General features: G+C 42.6%; 1 protein-coding gene across 1 annotated transcript in view; it reads left to right on the top strand.

The window, feature by feature from the left end:
- SLC25A40 (solute carrier family 25 member 40) overlaps positions 1-23,186 on the top strand; it is a 1,199,913-nt gene extending 1,176,727 nt beyond the window's left edge. The window contains exon 11 of the mRNA XM_044067526.1: positions 22,723-23,186. Coding sequence (XP_043923461.1) covers positions 22,723-22,850 — 128 coding nt within the window. The 3' untranslated portion in view covers positions 22,851-23,186. The remainder of the gene's footprint in view (positions 1-22,722) is intronic.
- The last annotated feature ends 4,222 nt before the right edge of the window (positions 23,187-27,408 follow it).

The following is a 27,408-nucleotide window of genomic DNA, read 5'->3' as shown; positions in this document are numbered from 1 at the left end:
AAAAATATAAAAGGCCTGTAGATTCCAAAGTAGGCCATGAAGTCTGCAAGCAGTTTGGAATTAGAACCCTTCAGAAATGAAAAAAATAAACTAATACTTAAAAGTGTCTTACTCTCCAAAGAAAAGCAAGATTTGGAGGGAAGAAAGAAAGGAAAGCCTAGAAGAAGATGAGCTGGGGACAATGATAGGCCCTCATCCCCTGAATTACATAGAAGAGACATTTCTGCGGTCATAGCTATGCAGTTTTCTATGGAGACCACTGCAATGTCCCCATTCTCCATGTACGGCTTTGAACCACATGGTGAGGACCTTGTTCAAGGCCTAAACAGAGTTGGGTATCCACTTTTCTCCTCTATGCATCCAGACTAGCTAGGGAAGGACTGATACTGTCTGTATATTGCACTTCTTACCTGGGCCCAGTTTTGGCATTGATAGCCTCAGAGCTCAGTGATTTACCTATACTTCTCTCTGGCAACAGTGATCTTGCTTCTGTTGGCAATGACCCCAGGGAACTGGTGTCATAACACTGCCTGCTTTGATCTCAAGAACCATTAAACATGAAGTAAATGTTGGCTCAACTGCAGGGTTAGCACTGACCACTTCAGGGCTTTTCTCAGTGTCTCTCGTCAACCTTTGCTCTGTCAGTGCCAAAACCATCTTTGGCACCAGTCATGCCTTTGATACCAGGTGATGGGGTCAAAGACTTGGCACAGACCCTGCAGGGGTCATTGTCAGCCACAGCACCAGTGGCCCCTGCATAGACAGCCTCAACTTTTGAATTTGTCTTTTCAGGAATGGTTAACAAAATAACCTTTGTGATGATAGTTAGTGGAGAAGCGGTTTGTACTTCATCTCCTTTCCAAAGAAGATCTCTGTTTGGAGCTTTAGGCCCATCATCAGTATCCCTGCAACAGTCTGTTCTGAAAAGTCCATGCAGATACTACCCATTGGGAGAATACTGTTCAGAACACTAGGACTAATCCACTGGACGTATTCCTAGGAGGTAGAGGTGCAAGAGGAGGCAGCTTGACTGATGAGTCCCCCACCCTAGATACAGACCTTGATAAAGAGGAAGGTTCTCTGCAGTTCCCCTGCAGATGATCACAGATTTGAGGAGCAAAATTTGACATTAAATGAGACCGAGGGTATCCTGAGCCATTGTCTCCACCCAGAGTAAGGCTACACTTACGGATTTGATCATGTTGGCCAGCAAAAGGGAGTACGTCAAGGAGAATGTACCGGTACATCTACCAGTCGGAGATTGCAGTGGACAGCGTGGGCAGGTGTGCTCTGATGTCTGGTGTGTTTGCTGTCAGGATTCTTAACTACTTAAAGCACCTTTTTGGTTTTCTTTGAGAGCTGATGGAGAAATAAACATTAACTTTTTGAAGAAATTGCCTCACATCACCCTACTTCGTCAGGTTAAGTCACAGTTTGCAACCTATGCAAAATATCACTCCACTGTTCATAATGCACCCGATGGAAGACATGTTCATCAGGGACAGACTTTGTCATGAGAAGACAGGCCTGCCTCAGATTGTGTGTGTTTGTGAAAAGATTTAGAGCTTTTTTTTACTCGTGCCCTTTCCAATGTGTCTTTTCTATTCAGATTGACGGTGAAGGGGTGACTGTTTAAGAATAAACAGGATGAGGAAGTGCTCTCTGCTGCCAAAGTGAAGTTTACTACCCTACAGTGATCCTTCTGTGTAGGTACCAGAAAGGTGCTAAAAACTTGTGGCACCCCAAGTCTCAGTATTAGTCTTATAATCTGTAGTTATGAGAGTTTCTGTAATGGAAGCAACTTCAGATATAGAGATGGACTACAGAATCTGTGGTTCTGTTGCCCTACCCATGAAATAACAGCATCCCCAAGGACTTGCCCTACTGTCTTATTTTGAAGGAGATAGGGGTTGACACTGTCATTGCATCTGCAAGCATTACTAGCCATCACACAACACAGCTGGATTAGGGACATTATATCTAGAGCCTGTATGACATCCTCTGTGTGAGTCCCACATGGCCCTTCTTCCCTTACCAGATATTCTGCCTTGTCAGAAGGTGGTAACCAAGTATGCTACACCAGTGGCATAGAGGGATAAAGTCATGACTACAGCCAAAGAGAGCCAAGTTCGAGAAGCAACACAATGTGCCCATCCCGGGGAGAGGGATGATGGATTTCCCTCATTAGATCACTGTTGAAGTTTTCCAGTATGGATGGGTTATCTAACCAAGATAATCTGATGCCAGCTGGCATACCAAAGTGAAAACCTTCTATACACTTGTACATTCAGTATATGACCTCAGCCCATGGACATAGGGGTACATAAATGGAGAGGAGTGTGAGATTCTCAGACAATCTTGACATCAGTCTGAACATGGGATCTTCAGTACACTTGGTCTGTTCTCTGCATTGTTGTTGCTCCTATCATTGCGTAGACTTATTCAGATAAATGTCCTGTTGGAGGAACCTTCTTTATTCTTGTTTTTTTTTTCCCAAAAAGATTTGTTAATGTCAACTAAGGGAGGTGAGAGTGGCTGTGGTAGACAGAAATTGTAAGTGCCACCAATCATTTGTTACAAAACCTCTACATACTAGGCTTTCTTCCATAAATACCTACTTAGAGATTCACCATCTGAAACTCTCCAAGTAAACCAAAATGGCGCAACCCTCTGCTTTGTACATCCTGTTCACCCCTAAAAAGTTGTATAAGAAAACTAACCTTGAATGTTCTACTGCCCAGTCCAATTCCCATTGAGATGCTGCTGGAATTAGTGGTATTTACAACTCTTTCTCATTTGCCCACTTCCGTTACCACATCAGAAGCTCTTATGGTGTTTGACTCCTGCAAGTTCAAGACTGTTCATACCAATATGGTTGAGAAGGGGGAACCTGGGTCGATCATTTCAGAGGGAATGGAGGGTATACCTCAATGTTTGTTTTTAAAACACCCTTCCTTTCTCATTAGTCCTTCACTACCCCCCCCCCCCAAAAAAAAAGACAACATGCATCTCCGAGAAGGAGGAAAAATCTGGTTTAGATGAAGTTCTTTGGCTCACTCATCATAAAATCATTCTCCTGGATAGCTTGTTTCTGATGATGATGACACTTTGTCCCCTGATTCCCCCATTGAGGAAACTTGATGTCCTTCAAGGATGCATCTGCAGTCTTTACAAATGGGTTGTCCTGTCGTCAGGCAGCCCTTCGGTCGGCCGGATTCCAAAGTCTGGGTCTGGCTTCGGCTGGTGTCGCACTTCACCCGACGTCATTGCGGCAGTTGTTCGGGTATAAAGGCATCAGCCGACGCCATTTTCCTCGGTCTTTCTTGACGCGTGGCGCCCGAAGCAGAAGCTGTTCGCAAGTGCCGGCCGGTCAGATCCAGAGATTACTACTACCGAATATTACTTCGAAGACTTCTAAAAAGCTAAGTACCCCGTTGGGGACTCTTTCTTGCCTCAGCCGATGTCAGAGAAAGTGAATAACTGTTTATCTTGTGGGAAACAAATACCTCATAAAGATTTCCACTCCTATTGCATACATTGTTTAGGCCCAGACCACGACGTAGCAGCTTGTCTAGCCTGTGCTTCTTTTAACCGACGGACGCTTAGGTGTCGGTCGGAGTTTGCTGAACAGATTTTCGGCTCCGATTTTGCATATATTATGCCGTCGGATCCTCCGTCTACGCAAAGTACCAAAAACGCAAAGAAAAGGACAGACACTCGCGGTCCGCGGTTTCGGCGAAACCGCGGTTAAGCAAACCACGAGTGTCTCGGTTTCGGCGAAACCGAGCAAGCGGTTCTTTCTTCAGCGAAATCATGCCTTCTACCGAGGCCTCTTCTAACCTGGTAGAAACGGCTTCTGAAATCCAACCGTCTGTTGCGGTTTCACAGGATTTATCAGATACCATTCCCCTGGATATTTCTACCCCTGCATGTGGAGCTGCTAGGCCTCCTGCAGCAATGTCTATTAAGGCCTTTGCCAGGGCTAAAGCAGCCAAAGCATCAAAAACGGTGCCTGCCAAGCCCCCCTCTCTCAGGCCCAGCACCAGCTCCCATATGCTTACTTTGGCTGAGGATCTCATCTCTTTAATTCGTGGAGCCCAGCCTCATCCAGACAGGGCCTCTCTCCCTCCTCCAGAAAAAAGGCCTAGAGCAGAGCCCCTTGAGCCAGTATCCACAGATGATTCCTCTGATGATTCAGAACATACAGACCCTCCTGAGGCTGCTTATTCTCCTTACGAAGACTCTGATGCTGAGGAGTCCATCCCTTCAGCCTCTCCTCCTGAGGAATTTTCCTTTGGGGAAACCTTGCATGCTATGAGGGAACAATTTCAGTGGCAGGGCCAAGATTTCTCAGACTCCAGAAAAAGGCTTAGGACCTTTCTACATTTGCCACAGCATAGGCCTTTAGCTATACCTCCAGTGCTTTCTGTTGTTGATGCATTTAATGATGCTTGCACTGCTCCTGATTTATTACCTCCGGCTCCTGCTAAGCCCGATAGGTTCTACAGGGTCCCGGACACTCATCACCATTTATATAAGGCTCCTTTTGCAGATCCAGAGACTATCTCCCAGGGTCCTAAAGCTGTAGCAGCTACTTCCACTAAAAACCTCCTCCCCTCTGAAAGGGAATCCAGGTCCTTAGAGAGATGGGGTAAAAAAGTTTACACCTCTGCTACTTTGTCAGCTAGAGCTTTGAACTGCCAATTTCATATGATTCAATATCAAGAGTTTATGCTTGACCAGTTGACTAAAAAGCTGTCCTCTGAAGAATCTTTAGATAAGAAATATGTTCAAGAAATGGTACATAACATACAGCAGGTTAGTAACCATTCTTTAAAATGTGGCTATGATGCACTGGAGGCTTCCTTTAGATCAGCCATGACTGGCACAGTTATCAGGAGGCATGCATGGCTGAAAGAACAGGCATTACCAGACCATGTCAAATCAAAGCTTTTGGATGCACCTATGGACAAGGTCAGTTTATTTGGTTCCCCTGCGCAGCAGGTACTAAAAAAGATGGAAGAGAAGGCAAAATCTGTACAAACAGTGAAAGATTTCTTACAAGTTCAACCTCCAAGGTTTAGCAGGAACTGGCCCTCCAAGAACTGGTCCTTTCCAGACTCCTCTAGGGCACAAAGAGGCAGGAATAGACGCTCGAGAGGCAGAAACCAAACCAGGGGTGCCTACAGGGGACGCCAGTGGCAAGGTAACAGCCAGCGAGGCACGGATGCAACCACCACCACTACAACAACTCAATCACAGTGACTTGGCGGTGACACCGCCTACCAGGGAACAACTAGAAGCACCCTTAGGCGGAAAGCTAACCTTATTTTCAAAGAACTGGCATTGCATCACAAGAGAAAAATGGATTTTGCAAACTATAAACCAAGGTTACAGGTTTCATTTCCATACTCTACCAAGCAAAAGAGGAATGCCAAACCTGCCACCTACTCAAAGGACAGAAGCTCTAAAGCAAATATCTCAATTATTAAGAATGAGAGCTGTGGAAAAGGTACCACCTTTGGAGCAAGGAAAGGGATTTTACTCCAGACTCTTCCTGGTACCAAGAAAAGAAAACAAATGGAGGCCTATTCTAGACCTGTCCGCTTTAAACACATTCCTCATTGTTCCAAAATTCAAAATGCTGACCCTACAGCAGCTTCTTCCCATGCTGGGCAAGGAGTCTTGGCTGGTAACTCTAGATCTCAAGGAGGCATACCTGCACGTCCCCATAAGACCAATTTGCAGAAGATACCTCAGATTTCTTGCAGGATCAGAGCATTATCAATTCTCAGCATTGCCCTTTGGCTTATCTACTGCGCCCAGAGTGTTCACGAAATGCCTGGCATCAGTAATCGCTCACTGCAGACTTCAGGGGATTCAAATCTATCCCAACCTGGACGACTGCTTGATACAAGCGGACAACAAAATAAAACTAACAGAGGACCTACAAAGAGTCATTTACCTGCTGCAAGCCCTGGGATATACAGTCAATATAGAAAAGTCAAGGCTGATTCCATCCCAAAGAATAACCTTTCTGGGTGCAGAACTGGACACATCAAATCAAATGGCATCCCTAACTGCAGAAAAGAAAGAGCAGCTTCCTCTCTACTTCTTGGCATTAACAAAGCAGTACCATCTAACTGCAAGAAAAGTGCTGCAAGCTCTAGGCTTCATGGCATCTTGCATAATACTGGTCCCTCATGCCAGGCTGCATATGAGAAAGCTACAATGGTACCTAAAGAATTTGTGGTCTCAACACAAGCACAGCCTAGAAACCAAAATTCCACTGATTCCCTGCCTGAAGAAAGAGTTCCTATGGTGGGCTCAGGCCTGCCAATCAAACTCAGGATTGCCCTTCTGCAAAAGCCAACCAAGACAAACCATCACGACAGATGCCTCAGACCTCGGTTGGGGGGCACACATGCTGGACAGGTGCATTCAAGGCCTATGGACTCAAGACCAGCTGCACCTGCACATAAATCTAAAGGAAATGATGGCAGTAAAATTGGCAATCCAGGCCTTCAGACCTTTGCTCCAAGAAGGTCAGCTGATGATAAGGACAGACAACACCACAGTTATGTGGTACATCAACAAACAGGGAGGCTCACACTCATATCCTCTATGCCGGCTGGCACTGGACCTATGGGATGTGGCTCTGAGCTACAACATTCAGTTACAAGCAATTTATGTACCAGGGAAGGAAAACATTCTAGCAGACATATTAAGCAGAACTACCACAGATGCCCACGAATGGATGCTGCATCCGGACATCTTCAAAGCCATCACAAGAGAATGGGGATTACCACAAATAGACTTGTTTGCTTCCCCACTCAATCACCAGCTAAAGAAATTCTGCACAAGGACGTACCACCCACTTGCTTGGAAGGTGGACTCCCTATCTTTCAGTTGGAAAAACCTGATAGCATACGCATTCCCACCACTTCCTTTGATGCACAAGGTGCTTCTGAAGATCAAAGAGGAACATCCGAGGATCATTCTGATAGCTCCAGATTGGCCAAGACAACATTGGTATCCATTGCTGAGGAGCATGTCCCGGGAACAAATATGGACACTGCCCCTGTTCCCATTACTGTTAACACAGAACAACTTCAACATCCTGCATCCAAACCTGAAAACTCTGCAGCTAACTGCCTGGAACATTACATGACAACAATTAACCCAAATTTATCCCAAAGGGTTAAGGACATAATCTTGGAGGCTCGAAGACCTTCAACAAGAAAGAATTATGCAGCAAAATGGAAAAGATATCTCACTTGGAGTACTGCAAAGGGGCAAGAAGTGACACTGGTGAACATAGCCAACATCCTGGAGTACTTGGCAGAGCTCTTCCATACAGGCCTGTCCTATTCTTTCATCAAGATACATGCCTCAGCTATTTCAGCAGAATACAGCTTAGATCCTCCTGTCTTCTCGCATCCTCTGCTCAGACAGTTTCTGAGAGGAATTAAAAATATGAAACCTCCCAGGAAACCTCCATTACCAGCATGGGACTTGAACTTTGTGCTAGAAAAATTGACACTTCCCCCTTTCGAACTAGCAGCTACAGCAGAATTACAATACTTATCCTGGAAGACTGCATTCCTGCTGGCAATAACTTCAGCAAGAAGGGTCTCTGAACTACAGGCATTAATGGCAGTGCAACCCTTCCTGATCTTCCATCAAGATAGAGTGTCCATGAGAACAAATCCTACATTTATGCCTAAGGTGGTATCCAGAGTCTCTCTAAATCAGGCTATCCACCTTCCTACATTCTTCCCCAACCCACAGAACAGGGGAGAAAGGCTACTACATACCTTGGATGTGCATAGACAATTACGCTACTACCTGGACAGGACAAAAACCAATAGAAAAACTGACCAGCTTCTGGTAGCATATGCAACAGGAAGGGAAGGAAAACCAATTTCAAAACAGACAATCTCCAAATGGATAGGAAATTGCATTAGATTTTGTTACTCCTTCCATGGAAAGAAAACTCCAGAGAACATCAGGCCTCACTCCACAAGGGCTACAGCCACTACCACAGCTTTCTTACGAGGAGTGGCTACCAAGGACATTATAGAGGCTGCTACTTGGACCTCCGTGCATACATTTGCCAAGCATTATAATTTACCCTTATACTCTAGATCCCGAGCTGGTTTTGCCACTGCTGTTTTGCAAGGGATCCTAACTACACCATAATCTCTACTCATTCCTCCTCCCCTAGTTTAGCTATGGTATTCTACCCATTTGTAAAGACTGCAGATGCATCCTTGAAGGACATAGTACAGTTTTGTACCTACCATAAATGTAGATGTCCGATAGGAATGCATCTGCAGTCAGGATTACCCTCCCTCCTTCCCCTCTGAGGTACTCCTAGGGTATTTGCCAACCTTCAGCTAGCTTGGGGGGGATCTATTATGGTGTATTTGTTTGTATATATGTACATACATGCTTATTTTGTGTGTTTGCTCTCTACTATTTGGAAACTTTGGCATTTATCCAAATTTAGCCATCCAAGAGGGCACCTGGCATCTGGGGCAAGAAACACTGAGGAAAATGGCGTCGGCTGATGCCTTTATACCCGAACAACTGCCGCAATGACGTCGGGTGAAGTGCGACACCAGCCGAAGCCAGACCCAGACTTTGGAATCCGGCCGACCGAAGGGCTGCCTGACGACAGGACAACCCATTTGTAAAGACTGCAGATGCATTCCTATCAGACATCTACATTTATGGTAGGTACAAAACTGTACTTTTTGGGGAGACTATCCATAAATGATGCAGCGTCTTGATTGGGAATCTAAACAGGTCACTAACATACAAAAAAGATACTACAACTTTCCCAAGATGGGGGCCCCTATGCATTTTCCTGTTCCTCGACTTTTAAGGGCATTTCAGAATGCTTTTTCATCCACTTCTAACTCTCCTGGCTTTCAACCTCCAGCTTCCAAGAAGCTTGACAAGTTCTGTGAAGGACCAGAGGACATGAAGCTTCTTAAAAAAAAACACAATAACAGATCTTTATCCTTATTTCTTTCACTAGCAACAGCTAATGTGTTGCCATTAGACAAAACTGGTAGGATCAGACTAGTATAGTAAAAAAAAGTTTACACCTCAGCCACTTTGGCGTTTAGAGTCTTAAATTTCCAAAATCAAATGACAAAATACATTTTGTCCATTCTAGGGGAGTCGTATAAAACTATGGCCAACCTTGAGGTTTCTAATATTAAGCAACAAGTGGCTTCTATGCTCGGACAAAGCTACACAAGTGGCAAGGCATTCTATTAAATATAGCTATGATGCTGCAGAGGCTTCCTCCATTGCTGCAGTCACTGGTTCTGTCGTTTATAGATTTACTTGGCTATGCCTTCAGTCCTTCTGTGAGGATGTCAAGACCAAGCTTTTGGATTCCCCCTTTACAGGGACTTTTTGTGAGGTCTTTCTGCAGCAGAGCTTTTCAAGATTTTGCAGAAGGGTAAAATGATGCAAGACTTTAAACAAATTTTTCTCATATCAGTACCTAGGTGTCAATGAAATTACCCCTCTAAACCCACATTCTTTGCCCATAAGAGACAGAAACCCTCGCAAAGGGGCAGGAAACAACCCAGGAAGAGATTTCAGGAAGAAACCTATCAGGGATTCTAAATCTGGAAAAGCCCCATTTCCAGACAAATCAGCATCTGCTTATCTTCTGCTGCCTCCCTACCTCCTCAGTGCAAGATTTCCACTGTCAAAAGACTTTGTCCCATCCAGCCTGTGAATTAATCACCGTAACAGGTGGGTCTTGCCCATCATACAGCATGATTACAAGATGTCTTTCTGGGAAATGCCCTCCCTGAGGGTAATTCCTCCACCCCCTTCCAATCAGAATTAAATCCTTCCACCTCTATTCCAGGATCTCATTTCCCAAGACACCATAAAGTCTTTACCTCCAACAGGACCTAGGAAAAGACTTTTATTCAAGACTTTTCCTGGTTCCATGAAAATAAAGTATTTAATGCCCATTCTGGACTTATTCCATCTAAACACCTTTCTGGAGGTACCATCTTTCAAGATGCTTTCTCTCCAAACTCTTCTGTCTTTTAGCCATCCTCATGCCTTTCTAGTCTGTTTAGACTTGAAATATGCATACCTACATATCCAAATTCACCCCTCCTGCAGAAAATTCCTTAGTTTTATCTTTTGGCTTATCTACCACTCCCTGGGTCTTCACAAAATGCTTCGCTCCAGCTACTGTCTTTTGCGCAGCAAAGGGAATACAAATTTTCCCATGCCTGGATGACCACATCTAGGCCTTCCTCAAGGACACCATGTGTCTGCAGCTCAGTTTCACAGTCTTGCTTCTGGAAAGACTGAGATTCACCCTTAGCCTTCAGAAATCTTCTCTGACCCCCCCTGGACCTGGTGTTTATTGGGTTGCAGACCAATTACTAGCTTGATGACAGACTTTCTCCCACAGAGAAAAGTTCCGTCTCTCTCCACCTTCTTTCAATCTCTTCTTCCCCTTCTTTCTACTTCTGCAAGGGAAATTCTAAGCAACCATACCCATGATGTCACTTGCCAAGCTGCACATGAGAACGATCCAGTAGTATTTGAAATAACTTTGGTGTCAGCACTGTCATCCACTGGACTTCTAAATTCTCATTTTGCTTTTTCTGAAGAAAGAGTTAAAGTCGTGGATTTCCCAAATTCAACTCAATCAAGGACTACCCTTCTGCCCACCTACTCACAACCTGGATCTAGCTTGGGTAACATGGATGGGCTCCGCATGAGTTCAGCGCCAGTGTTCCCCAAACAGTTAAGGGAACACATCAGTGTCAAAGAAATGAAGGCCCTTCTTAAAGCTCTTCAGGTGTTTTCCCACCTATGGAACCCAAGGCCTCTAGGATTTCCACAGACAACACCACAGTCATGTTGTACATCAAAAAATGGAGAGACCAAGTCCTAGCTAGCTTTGCTTGCATGAGACCAAGCTATAAAAGCAAATCTGTCTCTACAGGCTGTTTACATTCCATCTGAAGACAGCATTCTCGCAGTTTCTCTAAGCAGGTCAGTTTCACACAAATTGACATTAAGCAGAGAGTTCTTCTGGGACATAGTCCACAGATGGGGTTATCCCTCAAACAGACCTGTTTACCTCCACTCAGAACTGGAAGCTCAAGCTGTTTTTTCTCCAGGACTCCTTGTCCTCAGGCTTGGGAGGTGGGTGGATGTCATGTCTTTTTTCTTGGAGGGGGTGAGTACCTCTGTTCTCCTCCCATTTCCTCTAATTCTAAAGGATTTACTTAAGATCCAGTGGGACAAGCCATATATTTTGTTGGTGACTCCCTTTTAGCCTAGACAGCATTGGTTCCTCCATCTTCATCTATCCAGTGTCTTCAGAACAAGTTACCCCACAAAATGGACTCACTCGCACAGGAAAAGCCCACTTCTTTAACACAACCTGCAAGAACTCAACCTGAGTATGTGAAGTTGACAATAGGGTCTTAATTCCTTTCAGACACAAGTTTAGTGAGAATGTGCTTCATGTGCTCCAGAAGGCAAAAAAACCTGCCACTATAAAATCGTGCATCTCCAAATGGAAAAGATTTTTTTATCTGGTGTCTTAAGAAAAACAGGAATCTGCCTTCCAGTCTAAGCACTTGCAATTTTATCCTATTTGTGTTAGTTTCTAAAAGGCGTCCTTCACTTGAACCCATCTAGGAAGGGTATTCCACCCCTCTGAGATCTTAAGTTTGTGTTGGAAAAACTTACCTTACCACGTTTTGAACCAGCAGCCTCCGCTTTCATAAATTTTGTACCTGGAAACTGTTTTACTGATGGCCCTTACTTTGATAGAAGGGTTTTTGAGCTTCGGGCCCTTACGGCCGTCCCCTCCCTTCTTTATCTTCCATAGGTATAGAGCTTCATTAGGAGCTAATCTTTCCTTCATACCCTAGATACCAAGTGAATTGTCTCTCAGCCAAACTATACAGTTATATATCTTCTTTCCAGATTCACTGAACATGGGTGAGAGACTTCTCCAGTCACTGGATGTGCACAAAAATTTAGACTGTGCCTAGATAAGACTAAAGACACTAGAAAAATGCACCAGCTCATTATTTCCTTTCTCAAAATCCATTTCTTTTTGTTATTCATTCAGTGGCAAATCCCGGTCTTCACGTATGAAGGCATATTCCACCAAAGTAGTATCCATCTCTGGTACCTTCTTCAAAGGCATCAGCTCCAGAGCTATTCTGGAAGCAGCCCCTTAGTCTTCTGTACACATCTTCACAAAACACTACAGAGTTGATTCTTTTTAAAGATCAAGGGCTTCCTTTGCCAGGTTCATCCTCCTGAGATGGGATGACAGTGCCCATCTCCAGTCCATCTGCCCTGTGCAACCTTTTAGCTTTAGGAATCACCCATCAGTATTGGAATACTGCAACACTGATAAAAAAAAAAAAAAAAAACATAGTGCAGTTGTTTATAAGCTTACCTCAATAGCAGATGTCCTAATGATCCCTGTTGCAGTATTACATCCCAACTTCTCTTCTTCCCTCCTTTGCCCCTTCTGTAACCTCTGTGTACCTTGTTGACTTGGGGGGGGGGCAGTATCCCTCTCCTCCTCTTAGATGACCTTTTTATTGCTGTATTTACTCAGTCTTCTTCAGGGTCTCCTGGTCGTTGGCAGTCTAAGGCTCTCACAATCCTGTGTCCGTTTGTGTATCCCCTATGTCCATGGTCTTGGGTCATATGCCATATAGAAGGTTTTGGCTTTGTTACGCCAGACAGATGTCAGATTACCTCAGCGAGATAACCCATCAGTATTGGAATATGGCAACAGTGGTTAGGACATCTACCATTATGGTAAGTTCTTGCCCAGCTTGCACAATGGCATCACTGATAGGGACCCACTAGAGAGCCGGAGATTGCTGGGATTGGGCTGGGGGATGTGGGCACGACCGCTTAAGCCAGTGATGATAGCCCCATTTTAGTGCATGTGAGGACCGAGGGACTGGAGGCTTGTGGTGATGAAAGTGCTCACATTACAACCAGGTGCAGTGAGTTAGGTTCCTAAATGAAAATACTGTCACTGTGGAGATGTGGTGACAGTGCAATGTTCTATCAGCTGCCTGGATTACTGAACCTCAGAGGCTTAATGGTCAGCAGGTACTGGGGCGTAAATAATACAAAAAAAAAACCTGCCAATTACTATAACGACCAAAACAGAATTACCAGTGAATAACAGCTCTACTTTCAAAACACTTTTAATCACAGAACACACTTCTCTTAGCGCCTCGGCCGTAGCCTTTACAGAGTAAAAAACTTTCATTGTTAAAAGGTTTCTTATTTAAACACTTTCTATTAATTAATTAATTGCCAATTAAAGTATCACAATTATCCAATTCTCTTCTTAAAGTTAAAAAAACATTATATAAAACTATGCCAATTGCATTCCTTATTCATACCCTTAGGTATGAGTGTGTCATATTTCATTATTAAAATTGTTTTGAAAGTAGAGCTGTTGTTCACTGGTCATTCTGTTTTGGTCGTTATAGTAATTTGCAGTTCTACTAGGAGTGGTTACAATAATAAAAAAAACTGCCAAGTTTGAGATTTTTTTACCAACCTCTTAGAGAAAAAAAGTCATCCAGTAGGGCTCTCAAGATTAGAAATGAACCAAGATTTATTACATATTTTTATGAAAGGTAAACCAAGCTCAGATGGTCATAGTCCACTCAATCCTGGCTTATCTGTAGAAGGGAGACTGGATACACTGAACAGACCTTCAGGACACCTACTTGCACTTAAAGACAGCCAGGGTTTCCAAGAAGTCTCTGCACTTGAAGGTGGGAGCCAGACATCATCAGTTCAGTCTCACCCCAGCCATTTGGGTGTTCCTCATATATATTGCTGTGGTCACAGCTCACGTGAGACTGCCGGGAATCAGAATGTTCCCCATTGTGGATATTTGTTTACTGGGCTCTACTTCCAAGGAATTTCTTCATCTTTGTCTGCCCTTACAAATATCAGTGAATACAGCAAGTCCCAGATGGATCCATCACAAGACCCAGTATTCATAGGCTGTCACATGGACACTATTTAAAAGTTGACCAAACTTCTGGAAGATAGGTTAAATCTTGAATAAAGGTGAAGGAAGGCACTAAGCCACTGAAATATTTAATATTTCAGTGTTTGATGCTCCATGGTATCTCATTTTTATCAGTTACCCATTCAATACCTGTTTTGTGTGGTATTGAAAAACACAAGTCTGTAACATCTATTGTTAAAAAATGAACATCCTTGTTGAAACATACACAATTAATAGCTGCCAAAAATGCCCACAAGTCCTTGCAAATTTGTTTTTCTTTTTCTACATACTTCATTAAGATCGTATCAACAATAGCAGGATTCCACATAAGCATTCTTCATTGGACTCTCCTTGTTTAGAGCTCTCTGCTATAGGACCCCATGTATGAAATAATTTGATTATCCAAAATTCTAAGCCTGTTGAAGACATCTGCATTGGTGGTTGGATGGATCTAACAAATTGGAACAGAGACTGTCCCTTTGCCCCTCCACTACACATCAGTCACAGTCGCCATGGATACATGTACTTGGCAAGGGCACATTGTTTAGGACATATAGTCCAAGAGAGTAGGTCTGTACAAGAGTCCTTTTTTAAAGTACTTGGCAATGAGTGTGATTATCCTAGCATTGCAGGCATTTCAAGACTGCCTTCTCCAAGATGCATTACCACTTCACATTGACTCAGACCTCCCAACCATACCGAATTACTCGGTATTTACCGAGTTTTGGGGTCCAAATGATGGGGTGCCACAATTCCCGATGGGCACCCCTTCATTTCCGATTTTTTTGGTTCAATTTTTTAATTTTTTTAAAAATCGCGCTGTCGGCGCTGACGTCATCACGTGCGCGATGACGTCGGCGCCGTCAGGGCTACCAGCCAGTCGGAATTGAGCTCAAGGAGCTCAAATCATTATTTCCGGCGAGCGGGAATACAGCAGCAGCGAGAAACAGGCAGCAACGATAATGGTAGCCATATTTGCCTAGTCCCCATATCAATTCAAGTCTCATCGGCAGCCTTCAGGTAAGAAACGGGTCCCTGCTATTACTGTAATTGTTCTTAGCTAGCTTTTTTTAATTACATAATTCTGAACTTACTATTGTCTAGTTTCATAGTCGTTAGTGTTGACCCAACTGTTAATCATCTAAGCAATTTACTGAGAACTTGCGATGCAATGAAAATATTTTTTAGTTAAGTATTTTAAGTGTAGTTTGTTTTTTCTAGATTATATTATTGTTAACATAAAGTGCTAAGATAAGGGAGTTTGTTGATATTTTATTAGGGGGTAAGATTTGTGTGGCTTGCATCTTGTTATTATTAAAAATTATTCTTGGTCCAGTTAGGATTGATGAATTAGACAAAGCTGTGTAATGTTATGTTTGTTGTATTGTGTGCTAACTAAGGCATTTTTTATAGTGTTCGTATCTAATTATTTAGTGACCCTACAGATGGACTGTGACACAAAAGCATTTTTTTAGCCATGAAACATCACTTTAAGTGCAACCCTTGTTGAATGATAAACTAAGCAGTTTTTTTTTTCCATTATGCCATCATGCTTGGCCACAATTCACTCCCTTCCACCTGTGATTTTGTAAAGTATCATTAACTGCAAAACAGGAATAGCTAGAAGGGGTCAAAGGGGAAAGGTTGACATTTTTTCAGTGTGATAATTCAAATGCTTGAACACTGCTTTCAGTCAGATAATAGTTTTAGATATGGCATTATAATGAAATGTTTTTGACTGTATTCAGATTTGCTCTACTTTACAAACAAATGAATATCTCTAAAGTGAACATTTTGTAATTTTGCACTTTTCAGTGTCAAATGGCCTTAGATGTTTTTTCCTCTTGTTATAAAAGCTGTAGCTCTGAAACTGAAATTTTATAGTGCATGTTTTAATGAAAGATATTAAAATACTTTGTCATATGTGTAGAGTTTGGAGTATAACCATATCTTGAATTTTTGGGCAACATTTCAAGCTAACATTTAATATCACTTTCAGAAAGAAATGCACTCTGCCTCATTATAGCAGCTCAGTACATATGCTTTAAATGTATAGTATTTGTACCATGGCCTTGCTTTTTGCAGACAATGGTTCATTAAACTTTTGCTGCCTGACGCATACTAATGTGCATCCTTTTGGCAATGCTTACCATTGCAGGGTTGTATGTATCTCTAAAAGTGGTCTACAAATTATGTTAGTATTTCTAGGTAGTATGTTTGGACATGTTATAAAGTATAATTGGGTTGCACTTTTGGTTTTTACTGAATGTATTGTGGGACTATAACAGTGCAATGGCTATTGTGAACTCTAAGTCATTGTTGTATATGGAACTGCAAACTGTGTTAGTATACAGGTGTTTACTCAAAAACTTGCAGAATGCTAAGGAAATTAACAAAACTTTTAAAAGCAGAGCACTTTGATTTTATGGATTAATGAGCAAAGGCAGGACATTTCTGACTTTAAAATGTGTCGCCATAAAACATTTACCATCAAAGGTGCTCATAATAATATATCTGTCATTTTTTGAGAGCTTTCTTTAAAAAAAATCTGTGCAAGGTGACAGTCCTGCTAACAGACTGATGAAATTCTAACAAGTGTGCTGTATTATACAAGGAATATAATTAAAGTCAGGAAGGTGTATCAAAAAACATATGTATGTTTCTTGTTTTGTGTGCAAGGGGCCAATGATTTGTAAACTAGATAAGCTTTATCCATCACTGGTCAAATGCATTTTCTTTGGATGTGTGGGTTTCAATGGCAGAGAAGTTTTAATGCCAATTCTATTTACATTGTGAGACAGTATTGCTTTGTGTTAGCAGCTTTGTTTAGCAGATGTCTTGGTGTTTGTGCATTGTGCTATAAAATGTAAAAAAATAAAATCCAAATAATCATTGTAGAGTAAAGCAGTATATATGCACACATTAGTATTTATGGTAAATGGGGCAAAATAGACAGGTAATGGGGCACATGAATGGCTACAGGGAGACTCTGGTGCCATATTTTGGTTGTCTGTTCTTCAGTTTGCGTTTGAAAGTTGGTATCCCACAATTCCACTGGAGCGGGCGGAGTTACATAATTACATATGCAAATTTGATGTTAATCAGCGTACAGATTTGTACCTATTTTTCATGGGCCTTGTCCAGATTTTTGATGTTTCCAGGTTGAGAGGTATGCACATTGTGCATCAACAAACAAGGGGGAACCAGATCCTAATCCCCTCTGTCGAAAACCAATGAATGTGTTTAAATGAGCCTTAAACTTTGAATGCTTTCTGATAGCAGTGCATGTGTCTCGTTGTGCCAGCTTACTTGTTGACAGGCTCAGCAGGTATCTTCTGTTATCCCTTGTTTAGACAGTTTGGATGTTACTCAGTTACTGGGGAAAGCCTTACCATGATCTGTTCACATCCCCAACCAAAAATAAATTCCAAGAACTTTTTCTCTATTTTCCTTTTATGGGGGCAAACTCCCTTGCATGCTGTATTCATCAGTGCCTAGTAGTGCTTCGCTTTGCCTTCCTGCCCTTTCCCCTAATAATGAGATTCAAAGAGAAATTCACATTGTGCAGAACCACAGCTATATTCAAAGCTGTGGTTTGGCCTTAATAACTATAGTTCTCTGTGTTTGGCCTCATTTGAAGGGAAGCCCTTTCTTCTGGAGCCTCACCCAGTCTTACTATCTCACTTATCAGGTAACCCTCACCCATACCTATAGGACCTCAAACTAACTTCATAGATGTTCTTCGTGTTTCACTGTTGCAGTCATCACATTTGGGTTATTCCTGCCAGGATAGCCCTCAGCCGTCCCAAATACAAGAGGCTTAGTATTTCTTCGTCGGTTGCTGTCACTTCAGGACTGACATCAGGTCATCAGTAGTATAAAGCAAGGCAGCCGATGCCATTACATCAGTCTTTCTTGCTGAGGAGCCCGAAACAGAAGCAGTTTGCACGAGTGCCGGTCGGCCGCTACCTGAGTTTCATCTTCCAAATTGAAGATTAAGTCTTCTAAAGCTAAGTACCCTGTTGGGGATCCTTTTTTCTTGCTCTAACCGATGTCAGAAAAAGTTAACAATTGTCTTGCCTGTGGAAAGCAAATACCACACCAAGACTTTCATTCTTACTTTGTCACTTGCTTAGGCCCAGACCAGATGTCCCTCACTGTCGCATTTGTCCTTTGTTCAACGCCAGAACTATACATCGTTGGGCCCTTATTGTAGTTAGATATTTTCACTCACAGCCTTCGAATTCCGATATGGCTTCGGTAAGCCATCCATCAGCAGATTCTGAAAAAACGTAAGGATAAAGACAGAGACAGAACACACAGGTCCAAACCTATCGATGACGCTTCCATTAAGCTAGTCGTCAGTTTTCCGGTCCTCAGTGAGGCGCTTTTGCAGGCCCTGATGCCTGCTTCTGTGGATTCGCAGGCTGCTACAGAGACCCTTTTGGAGTCCGGTATGCCGCACAACTCTTCTTCGACTAAGGATCCTGCGGCTGTCTCTAACTTGGATAGGTCTGGAGCCGCTGAGCAGGCACCAGCTTCCGAGGAAGTACTTCGCACTACCGATTCTCGACACAAACCGATTACTTCTTTCGCATATACCATTCTTTCGAAAACTACCGGGTTTCTCTGGCTCATTATACGAACCGCGCCCAAGAAACCGATGACCCAATCTCAAGCACCTGCTTCCTTGCCTCAGTCTCAAATGCTTAAAATGGTGGAAGACCTTATTATGCTGATCAGGGGAAGCCAAGCCACCCCCTCCTAAAGAAAAAGAGATCTCTCCCTAGTAATTTTATCTGAACAGGAGTCTGATGACTCAGATGCATCTGAATATGAAGACATGCAACCCCTCTCTGCTTATGTGGATTCTAATGCAGAGGAATCCATTCCTTCAGCCTCTCCACCCGAGGACTTTTCCTTTGGGGAAACCCTTCATACTTTAAGGGAGCATTTCCAATGGGAATGTCTGGACTATCCTCAGTCTAAAAAGAGACTCATAGAATTCTTAGACCTTCCAAAGCACAGACCCCTGGCCATTTCTCCTGTCCTGGATGTTATGGATCATGTTTTCGTGGAATCTAGTTTGACTCCTGACACCCTCCCTCCTGCTCCCAGGAAAGGTGGCAGGTATTAGAGTCCCTGACTCACACAAATTTCTTTTGAAAACTCATACTGCTGACCCTGAGGTTATTTCTCAAGGGAATAAAGGAATGAAAGCAACTTCTGCTAAGAATCCCACCCCCTCAGATAGGGATTCCCAAGCACTAGACAGATGGGGTAAAAAAGTATACACCTCTGCTACTCTTGCTGTCAGAGCACTAAATTGTCAGTTCCAAATGCTAAAATTTCAGCCACATACCATGGAACTCCTCAAACAAAAAATATCATCCTTTTCTGCTTGTGCAGAAAGTAGAGTTACAAGAGTTGATGCATTCTGCAAGTCAAGTAAATAAGCACACCTTACACTGTAGTTTTGACACCCTAGAAGCTTCGTGCAGGGCAGCAGTCACCGGTTCTGTCCTTAGAAGGCATGCTTGGCTTAAGAAACAGCCCTTGCCAGACCATGTCAAATCTAAATTATTGGATGCACCCTTGCATAAAGACAACTTATTTGGCACCAAGGCAGAGGAGGTCTTAAAAAAGATGGAAGAAAAAGCTAAATCTATGCAGACAGTTAAGGATTTCCTACAGGTCCAGCCACCCAGGTTCAATAGGCATTGCCCCTCCAAACACTGGTCCTTTCCTGCCCCCTCCGGGTCAGTTCAGCCCAGACCCCGAGGATGCAGACCCCCCCAGACAATAGCCCCAGGGAATGCAGAGATCAAAGCAATGGAGTTCCTCCACTTCAAAACCAGGGAGCGCAAAACCACCCCCTCATGGTAAGAATTCACAATGACTCTCTACTTCCACCCCTCCCTCTGCCCACCTGCACTTGCCCCTAGGAGGAAAACTCTCCTTCCACGCAAGCACCTGGGCCACCATTACCAATGACTGCTGGGTCCTCAGCATAGTGTCCCAGGGATACAAATTTCCTTTCCACGCACTCAACCCCAAAAGGGTTCCCAGATCTTCCTCCAAAACAGTGGGCAGAGGTGAAAAAGCAAGTCCTTTCCCTGCTCTCTATGAGGGCAATAGAGCATATTCCTGCAGAAGAGATAGGCCAAGGTTTCCATTCCAGACTCTTCCTGGTACCCAGAAAAGAGGGCACCTGGTGCCCCATCCTCAATCTATCCATTCTAAACATCTTCCTGGTGATACCAAAATTCAAAATGCTCACCCTCCAGCAACTACTACCTGTGCTGTCTGAGAATGCTTGGCTAGCCACCCTAGACCTAAAAGAGGCCTACCTCCACATCCCAATCAGGAAATCATGCAGGAAATATCTACATTGTAGGGCAGGATCACTGCACTTTCTGTTCTCTGCGCTTCCTTTTGGCTTGTCTACTGCTCCCAGAGTTTTCACAAAATGTCTCTACTCCATCCTAACCCTCACGTCCACGCAATCGCACACTTACCTGGCCCATGCCCTAACCCTAACCCTAACTTACGTACCCTGCCCTAGCCCTCATGTCCACACAATCACACACTTACCTGAAACCGACCCATAACTTTCCACCACAGCACTGAAAATACCGAAGCAACAGAAATGGACAACCAAATTCTTTCCCTAGGAAAAAATTTGGTTTTCTGTTTCTTCAATATTTTCAGCGTTCTCTGAAAACGGGTCAATATTAGAACACTCGAAATTTTGAAAGTTCAGTGTTCTAATATAAATCCCTCTACCAGAGCAACCTCCACCTCTGCAGCTTTCCTCAAAGGAGTCCCCACCAGGAACATCCTCGAGGCTGCCACATGGACATCTCTTCACACCTTCATCAAGCATTACCACTTGCCTATCTTCTCCAAATCCAAGGCAGGCTTTGCCACTGCAGTGTTGCAGGGCACCCTAGCCAGCCCCTAGTCTTCTTGACTGCCTCCATCCTTTTCCTCAGCTTTGGGAATCAACCCAAATGTGATGACTGCAACAGTGAAACACGAAGAACATAGTACAGTTGTGTACACTTAACATAAATGTAAATGTTCGAGTGTATTTACTGTTGCAGTCCTGGTTTCCCTTCTTCCACCCCCCCTTTTCTTCTCTCTCTCTCCTTACAAGGAACTTTTTGGTATTTGCTGTCTACTGGTGGGGTTCTTCCACCATATCCTCGCTCCTACTTGGGGGCTCCTGACAGGGCAAGAAAAACTGATGTAATGGTGTCGGCTGCCTTACTTTATACTACTGACGACCTGGCATCAGTCCTGAAGCGACAGCAACTAATACAGAAATACTAAGCATCTGGTATTTGGGATGGCCGAGGGCTATCCTGGCAGGGATAACCCAAATGTGATGACTGCAACAGTGAATACACTCAAACATCAACATTTATGGTAAGTGTACACAACTGTACTTTTCTCCGGTTCCCCTGTTAGCCATGGGCTCTGCATACCATTTGAGAGTGGTCCATATCCTAACTGCAACCATGAAATCTTCTACCATTATACCTTGTTTTCAGTGGTGACTGTTTAGTTGGTCATGTCCCTGCTGTTGCAAAGAGCCTAAATGCTGTTGTTGGATATGGTGGATTTGAACAGATGTTTTGGAATCCCATGGAAAGTATCCTTTTTTCTCCCTAAGATATCACTGTTTTTATTACAAGGGTACTTCATTTAACCTGTTATCTGCTGCTAGACTGAATTTCTCAGCCATGTTTTGGGTGGGTGATATAGGAGGTCCCACATGAGAAGGGTCCTACTTCTGTAATTATATTAGCTCTGCAAACAAACAGCATTGGGAAAGAATACATTCCTTATTCCTACGTAGTTGTGGCCTAACTGCATATGTTTTGATAAACTGTGATCTGTTGAAATGGAACTTTTAATCACCGCATTGACAACCTGTGCTCTTGACCCATAAACCCTTGTGAGTATGTGCATAGTGTGTATACATACACACACACCCATACACACAGCTACACATAATATACTATACACATTTTATGCATGCTATATATATATAATCTGTTGACTGGATAATGATAGTTCAGGTCTTTTGAGGAATTTTTGGAAATTTTAAGCAGTTAATGTAAATTTCCTGACATTTTTGTTCTGACCATATTTGGGTTATTTGTACACAAAATATAAAGGCTGAAAACTATCCTGGGAATTGTAAGGTTAGGCTTCTTAAGATCTTCATAAATTAATAGCCTCATTATCACCTATTAATTGAACACAGATTAGAAGGAGAGAGAGAGAGAGGAGATGATCAGGAAAAGAGGAGTCCCTGCAGCTGAGTGTCCCTTGTTTTACGCTGAGTTCCCAGAATCAGACAAAAGTGTTGACTGAGGTGACCAATTTTTGAAGTTTCAGATTCTTATGTTGTTTTACAGTAATACCTCAGTTGAGAAGAATTGTGGTATTCATTGGTTTAAAAAAATCCATCTCTGATTTTGTGCAGCTGAGGTAAACATCTAAGAGAACTTGCTTGAAAAGGTTTTGCACTGGGGGCAGATTTAGTAACATGGTATTAAAAATGTTTCATATAATAAAGTGCTGTTCATCTTTTAGTCATCTGAATTAAAACACATTAATTGATTTGTTTTCAGGTTTCCTGCCTCGAGTAATTAAAGTGGCTCCAGCATGTGCCATAATGATTAGCACATATGAGTTTGGGAAGTCCTTTTTCCGTAAACGAAACAAAGAACAACAGAAATTTTCAGAACCTGTTCCCTGAGCAGCACCTACAGCCAGAAATTTAAAATAAAGACATTTTACTGATAATGGAAAAAAATTCAGTCTATGTGTAGACTTCATATGCAGCACCTTTAACAAAATAGCACATGTGCACTACTTAATTATGTGGGCATATTTTGATCCTCTCTTGTACACAAATGCATGCCAGAATTATAGGTCACATCTGAACTGCACCTTGTGTATTATGTAAGCTATGAAGTGTTGAAATGTGCCAACCTATGAGCTGTGAAACTGATTTTCTTTGTTGGTGTGACAGAATTTTGAGTAAACATTTATTTTTAATATTTAAATAAAAATTGATTATTTGTAAATACAACCTTTAAACTGGCTTAACTTCACATTATAAGAGGAAACTAGAATGCAGAATATTTTCTCCACAACTGATATTAGAAGGTACTGCTTTATTCCCAAATCCCATGCAGTTAGTACTACATATTTTTATGTATGCTGTGGTTGTTTTGTATATTGCTTTTGTAAAATTCTTAGCATCTTTATTGTCAGATGATGCAGATATATCTGTCATTTTGGAAAATGTTTTTGTTAATATACTATCTATTGCATCTGAAGTATGGATAATTATTGGGATTTCTTCTTTTGCTGTCCCAAACTAAGCACTATATTCTCTCATTCTGGCTCTTGGTGGTTTCACACTGCCTGTTGGTGCACTGTTTGCAATGTCAAGTCAGATTAGGTGAGCATACCCTACCCCTTCCACCACTCATCTCTTTTCTGAAGCTGTCAGATTTTAGATCTCATTCCTAACTTTCAGTCTGGAGGTGCTCTTGCATGTACTGTCCAGTAAGATGAAAACGTACAAGTTTTTTTTTATGGATCTACATTTGCAGTGTTGCTGGATCATGACATGAAAACTGCCATGATTAGCAGTGCTTGAGCTTGGTTACTGAAAGGTAAAGAAGAGGGAAGCTTACAGACTACCTTCAATGACAGATTATAATAGGAGCAATTCAGGTAGCTGCCTGGAGCCTATGACTTCAGGGAGAATATTTCAATTAGCTTGCATGCTGGATGTAACAGTCACTAGACTCATAAACCTTCTTTTTATATAAAAAGTATTTAAAAAGCAATCGCAAGTATTTACCTATACAGATTGCTGAATCTTATTTGTAAGTCCAGTATATCTTTTCAAGCAGCCACTCCACGGTAAAGAGATGCTGGGAGCAAAGCGATAGTTGTTGGAGCTTAACTATGTGATGCAGGTGGAGAACTGGAAATATCAGAACATCAGGCAAATGAGTAAAAGTAAATAAATTCCTTTCAGCTCTCTCTGATATCAATATTTTTGTCTAGCAAAGTGTTGAGGATTACACAGCTACTAAACAATTACGGTTGTCTTGAGTTATGGAAAAAAGAAATAGCAGTACTGTTTTTCTGTGCATGCATGGTATACATGCAAACTGTCACCGTATGCAGATATCTGTTTTCAGTGTGATTCCGCATGCAAACAGAGCATCTGCTATATCAGTTAAAACTGTGGACTGTACCAAATTACAGTATTGTGGATTAATATGCTCAGCTTGCAATTTGTGGCCTTCCCAACCCATTAGTTGGATGCAGTGTGTGCAATACCACAGAAAGATGAAAGAGGTATTTTCAGATCTCCTTACATTCACTGTTGCAGTATTCTTAATGTATGGGATTCAGTGCCATTGAAAGCTTGATACCTGACCTGTATTACAAAGCCTACTATTGCTTTAAGGTACACCGAACATCACATGCAATAGCATAGGGTATAAAGGTGACATTCAAACGTACCATCCTCAGAACAACTTTGCTGATAGTCTGAACGCATTTCCTGATTGCCAATCTGTTCATCTATGCGTTTTCTGCTAGTTTGAATGTATTTTCGTACTCCGTTGAACGATTGTGTCTTGTTTGCTGAAGTCTTAGCTGTTTCAGATAAGTACCCTGTTAGGATTTTTTTCTTGGGTTTTTGTTGCTGTTAGGGGTTAATGTCATCCAGGAAGGGTAAATGCCAGTGTGAGAGACAAATTCCTCATAAAGACCACCACTGTAAGTGTCTTTTTTGCCTGGGAACTTCTCACAACCATACATGTTCGATTTGTCAAGCTTTATACTAAAAACCCTTCATAGTAGGCTTTGTTCCTTTTCTTTATATCTTGAGAACCAGAGCCTTAACCTTTTCACTAAAGATGCAGTGGAAGGAACCTCCCACCCCAAGGGTCAGCTGTTAGGGAAGAAGGTGGTGAAAAAATTAAGACTGGAATTTTCCGCTGTCAAGCCCCTGCTGAGTGTTTCTCCCAAGGTCATTGAGAACCTAGAGGCTTGCCCAGGTTTGTTGTTGGATTCCTCTGCCATGACCGGGTTGGAGGCCAGTGAGGATTTGGTTTGCAGCACGTCCAACGAGGCTTTGCAGGCATCCATTTCGGACATTCAGGGGGAGCCACTGTTGATCATTTCTGAGTGGCTTTGGGGTATTCCACAGATTCTAGTTGGGGAAGAAGTTCCTACTATAGTTATTGAATGCTGTCCTGGGTCAGAGCCTTCTATGATTTATAGGGCGGGCATTCCTTTAAAAAAGAAGTAAAGCTAAACATGTTACTTCAACTCCTAAGGATCCACAGAGTGAGTGTCAGGCCTTCACTCAGGATTTGGGTAATTCTTTAATGACATTAAAACCTCCTCAGAGGGTTTCTGTTCCAGCTCCCCCTTGGTCCATTACTCCCTTTAAAAAGCCCAGAGAACAGGATTCTTTTGAGGAAGAGTCTGATTCTGATGACAAATCTCTTGCTTCCTCTACCCAGATTCCTTCTCCTTTGGACTATGGGTCAGAGGAGGATGAATCTAGTAGTCCAGATGCTCCTTTTGAAGAAATTTCATTTGAGGATACAATGTCTAGGATGATGGAATTTTTTAGGTTTGATTATGCTCAGGTCTCTGACATCCATAAGAAGTACCATGTGTTGCTACAGTTGGAAGCTCCGAAACCTTTTGCTATTCCTCCTGTTTTGGCTGCTTTGTTGGATGCCTTTTCCAATGCCTCTAAAACTCCTGATTCTCTGCCCACTGCTCCCAAGAACCCTGATAGGTTTTATAGGGTGCCCTAGGATTGTAACTTTTTGTACAAATGTCTTGCTGCTGAACCCTCAGTGGTGTCCATAGTCTCTGACAAGCCTTCTCAATTGCTTCCTTTGCCCAAGTTACTGCCTTCTCATAAAGACATCAGAACCACGGAAAGGCTAAGTAAGAATGTTTATACCTCAGCTTCTCTGGCCTTTGGGGCCATTAATTATCAGATCCATATGTCCAGGTATGTGTTGGCTCTCCTTTGTCAGGTTTACCAGCTTATTTCTGATCTCCCTGACTCTGAGGGCAAAACTTCTGCTCTTTCCTTGTTAGGGTCTTCCTGTCAAGTGTAGTTATAATGCAGCAGATGCCTGTTCTGGGGCTTCTGCTTTTGGTTCAGTGATGAGATATTCTTGGCTTAGGCTTTAAACTTCACCTGATGATTTTAAAGCTAAGTTAATGGATGCTCCTCTTGATAAGATCCTTTGGGAATCAGCTGCAAGTTTAAGTGCCTACAGGATAAGAGGAAGGCCTTATCGGAGCTTAAACATGTGTTTGTTTCTCCTCTGTCTAAATTCCAGAGAAACTACCCCAGTAAGCCAGCCTTTGTGCACAGGCAATCCTGCCCTCCTACTAAGGGTAAAAAGAGTGGCAAGTGGGGTCCTCCTGCTAAGGCCACTCAGACTTCAGGGGCTCAGAAGCCTTCCTTTCCTAATAAACCAGGTGCTATATGACTGTCTCTTCCCAGCCACATTCCTCTTTCTCTTGCCTTTCTCTTTGTTTTCCTGTTTGGATTCAAATTACTCAGGATTCTTGGGTTCTGTTCATTATTTGCCAGGGATACTTCATGGTATGGAAGTCCCATCCAGCTTTTATGGATATTCCTCAGCCTCCTCAGGAACAACTTCCTTTTTTTCCCCCAGAGGATCTTCAAGATCTTTTGTCTCAGGGTACTATTCAAAGGTGACTGTGTCCCAAGGGGGAAGGGGTTTTATTCATTAATGTTTCTAGTGCCACTTCCAAGATAGCTGCACACTGAGTAACAGCTTAACTCTAGCTCTCCCTGTGTGGAAGCAGAAACACAACAGAGAAGGCCAGTAGACTTTTGTGTTTGTGGGTAAATTTCAGTAACTGGCTAGTACGTGTACTGCCTGGATGCCAGAAAAAAAGAAATACAGAGCACCTGAAAAAAAAATCAGCTACAAAAAGCGAGGAAGAACACTGACTTGGGGAAAGTTCTGCAGCTGTTCAGCAGAAAGCAATGCAACCTCCAGACATGACTTCCACTAGCCTACAGGAAGATATAAGACAATTGCACATATATCTGGTTAAAATAAATGAAACACTGATGGAGTATATCAACACAAATAAAAGGCTGGAAAAAATGGAAAAAGCTTTAAACAGATATTCTGATGTGGTGATAAAGCTGCAGAAATCAGAGGGTGAAATGAAGAAAAGGCTGGCTGAATATGAGACTGCTCAGTAAGAGATGT

This window comes from Protopterus annectens, chromosome 3.part1, assembly GCF_019279795.1.
Source record: "Protopterus annectens isolate FY-2018-M chromosome 3.part1, PAN1.0, whole genome shotgun sequence".
In the NCBI taxonomy this organism is placed as follows: domain Eukaryota; kingdom Metazoa; phylum Chordata; order Ceratodontiformes; family Protopteridae; genus Protopterus; species Protopterus annectens.
The sequence above is the reverse complement of the archived record's forward strand: the minus strand, read 5'-3'. Positions and strand labels throughout refer to the sequence as shown.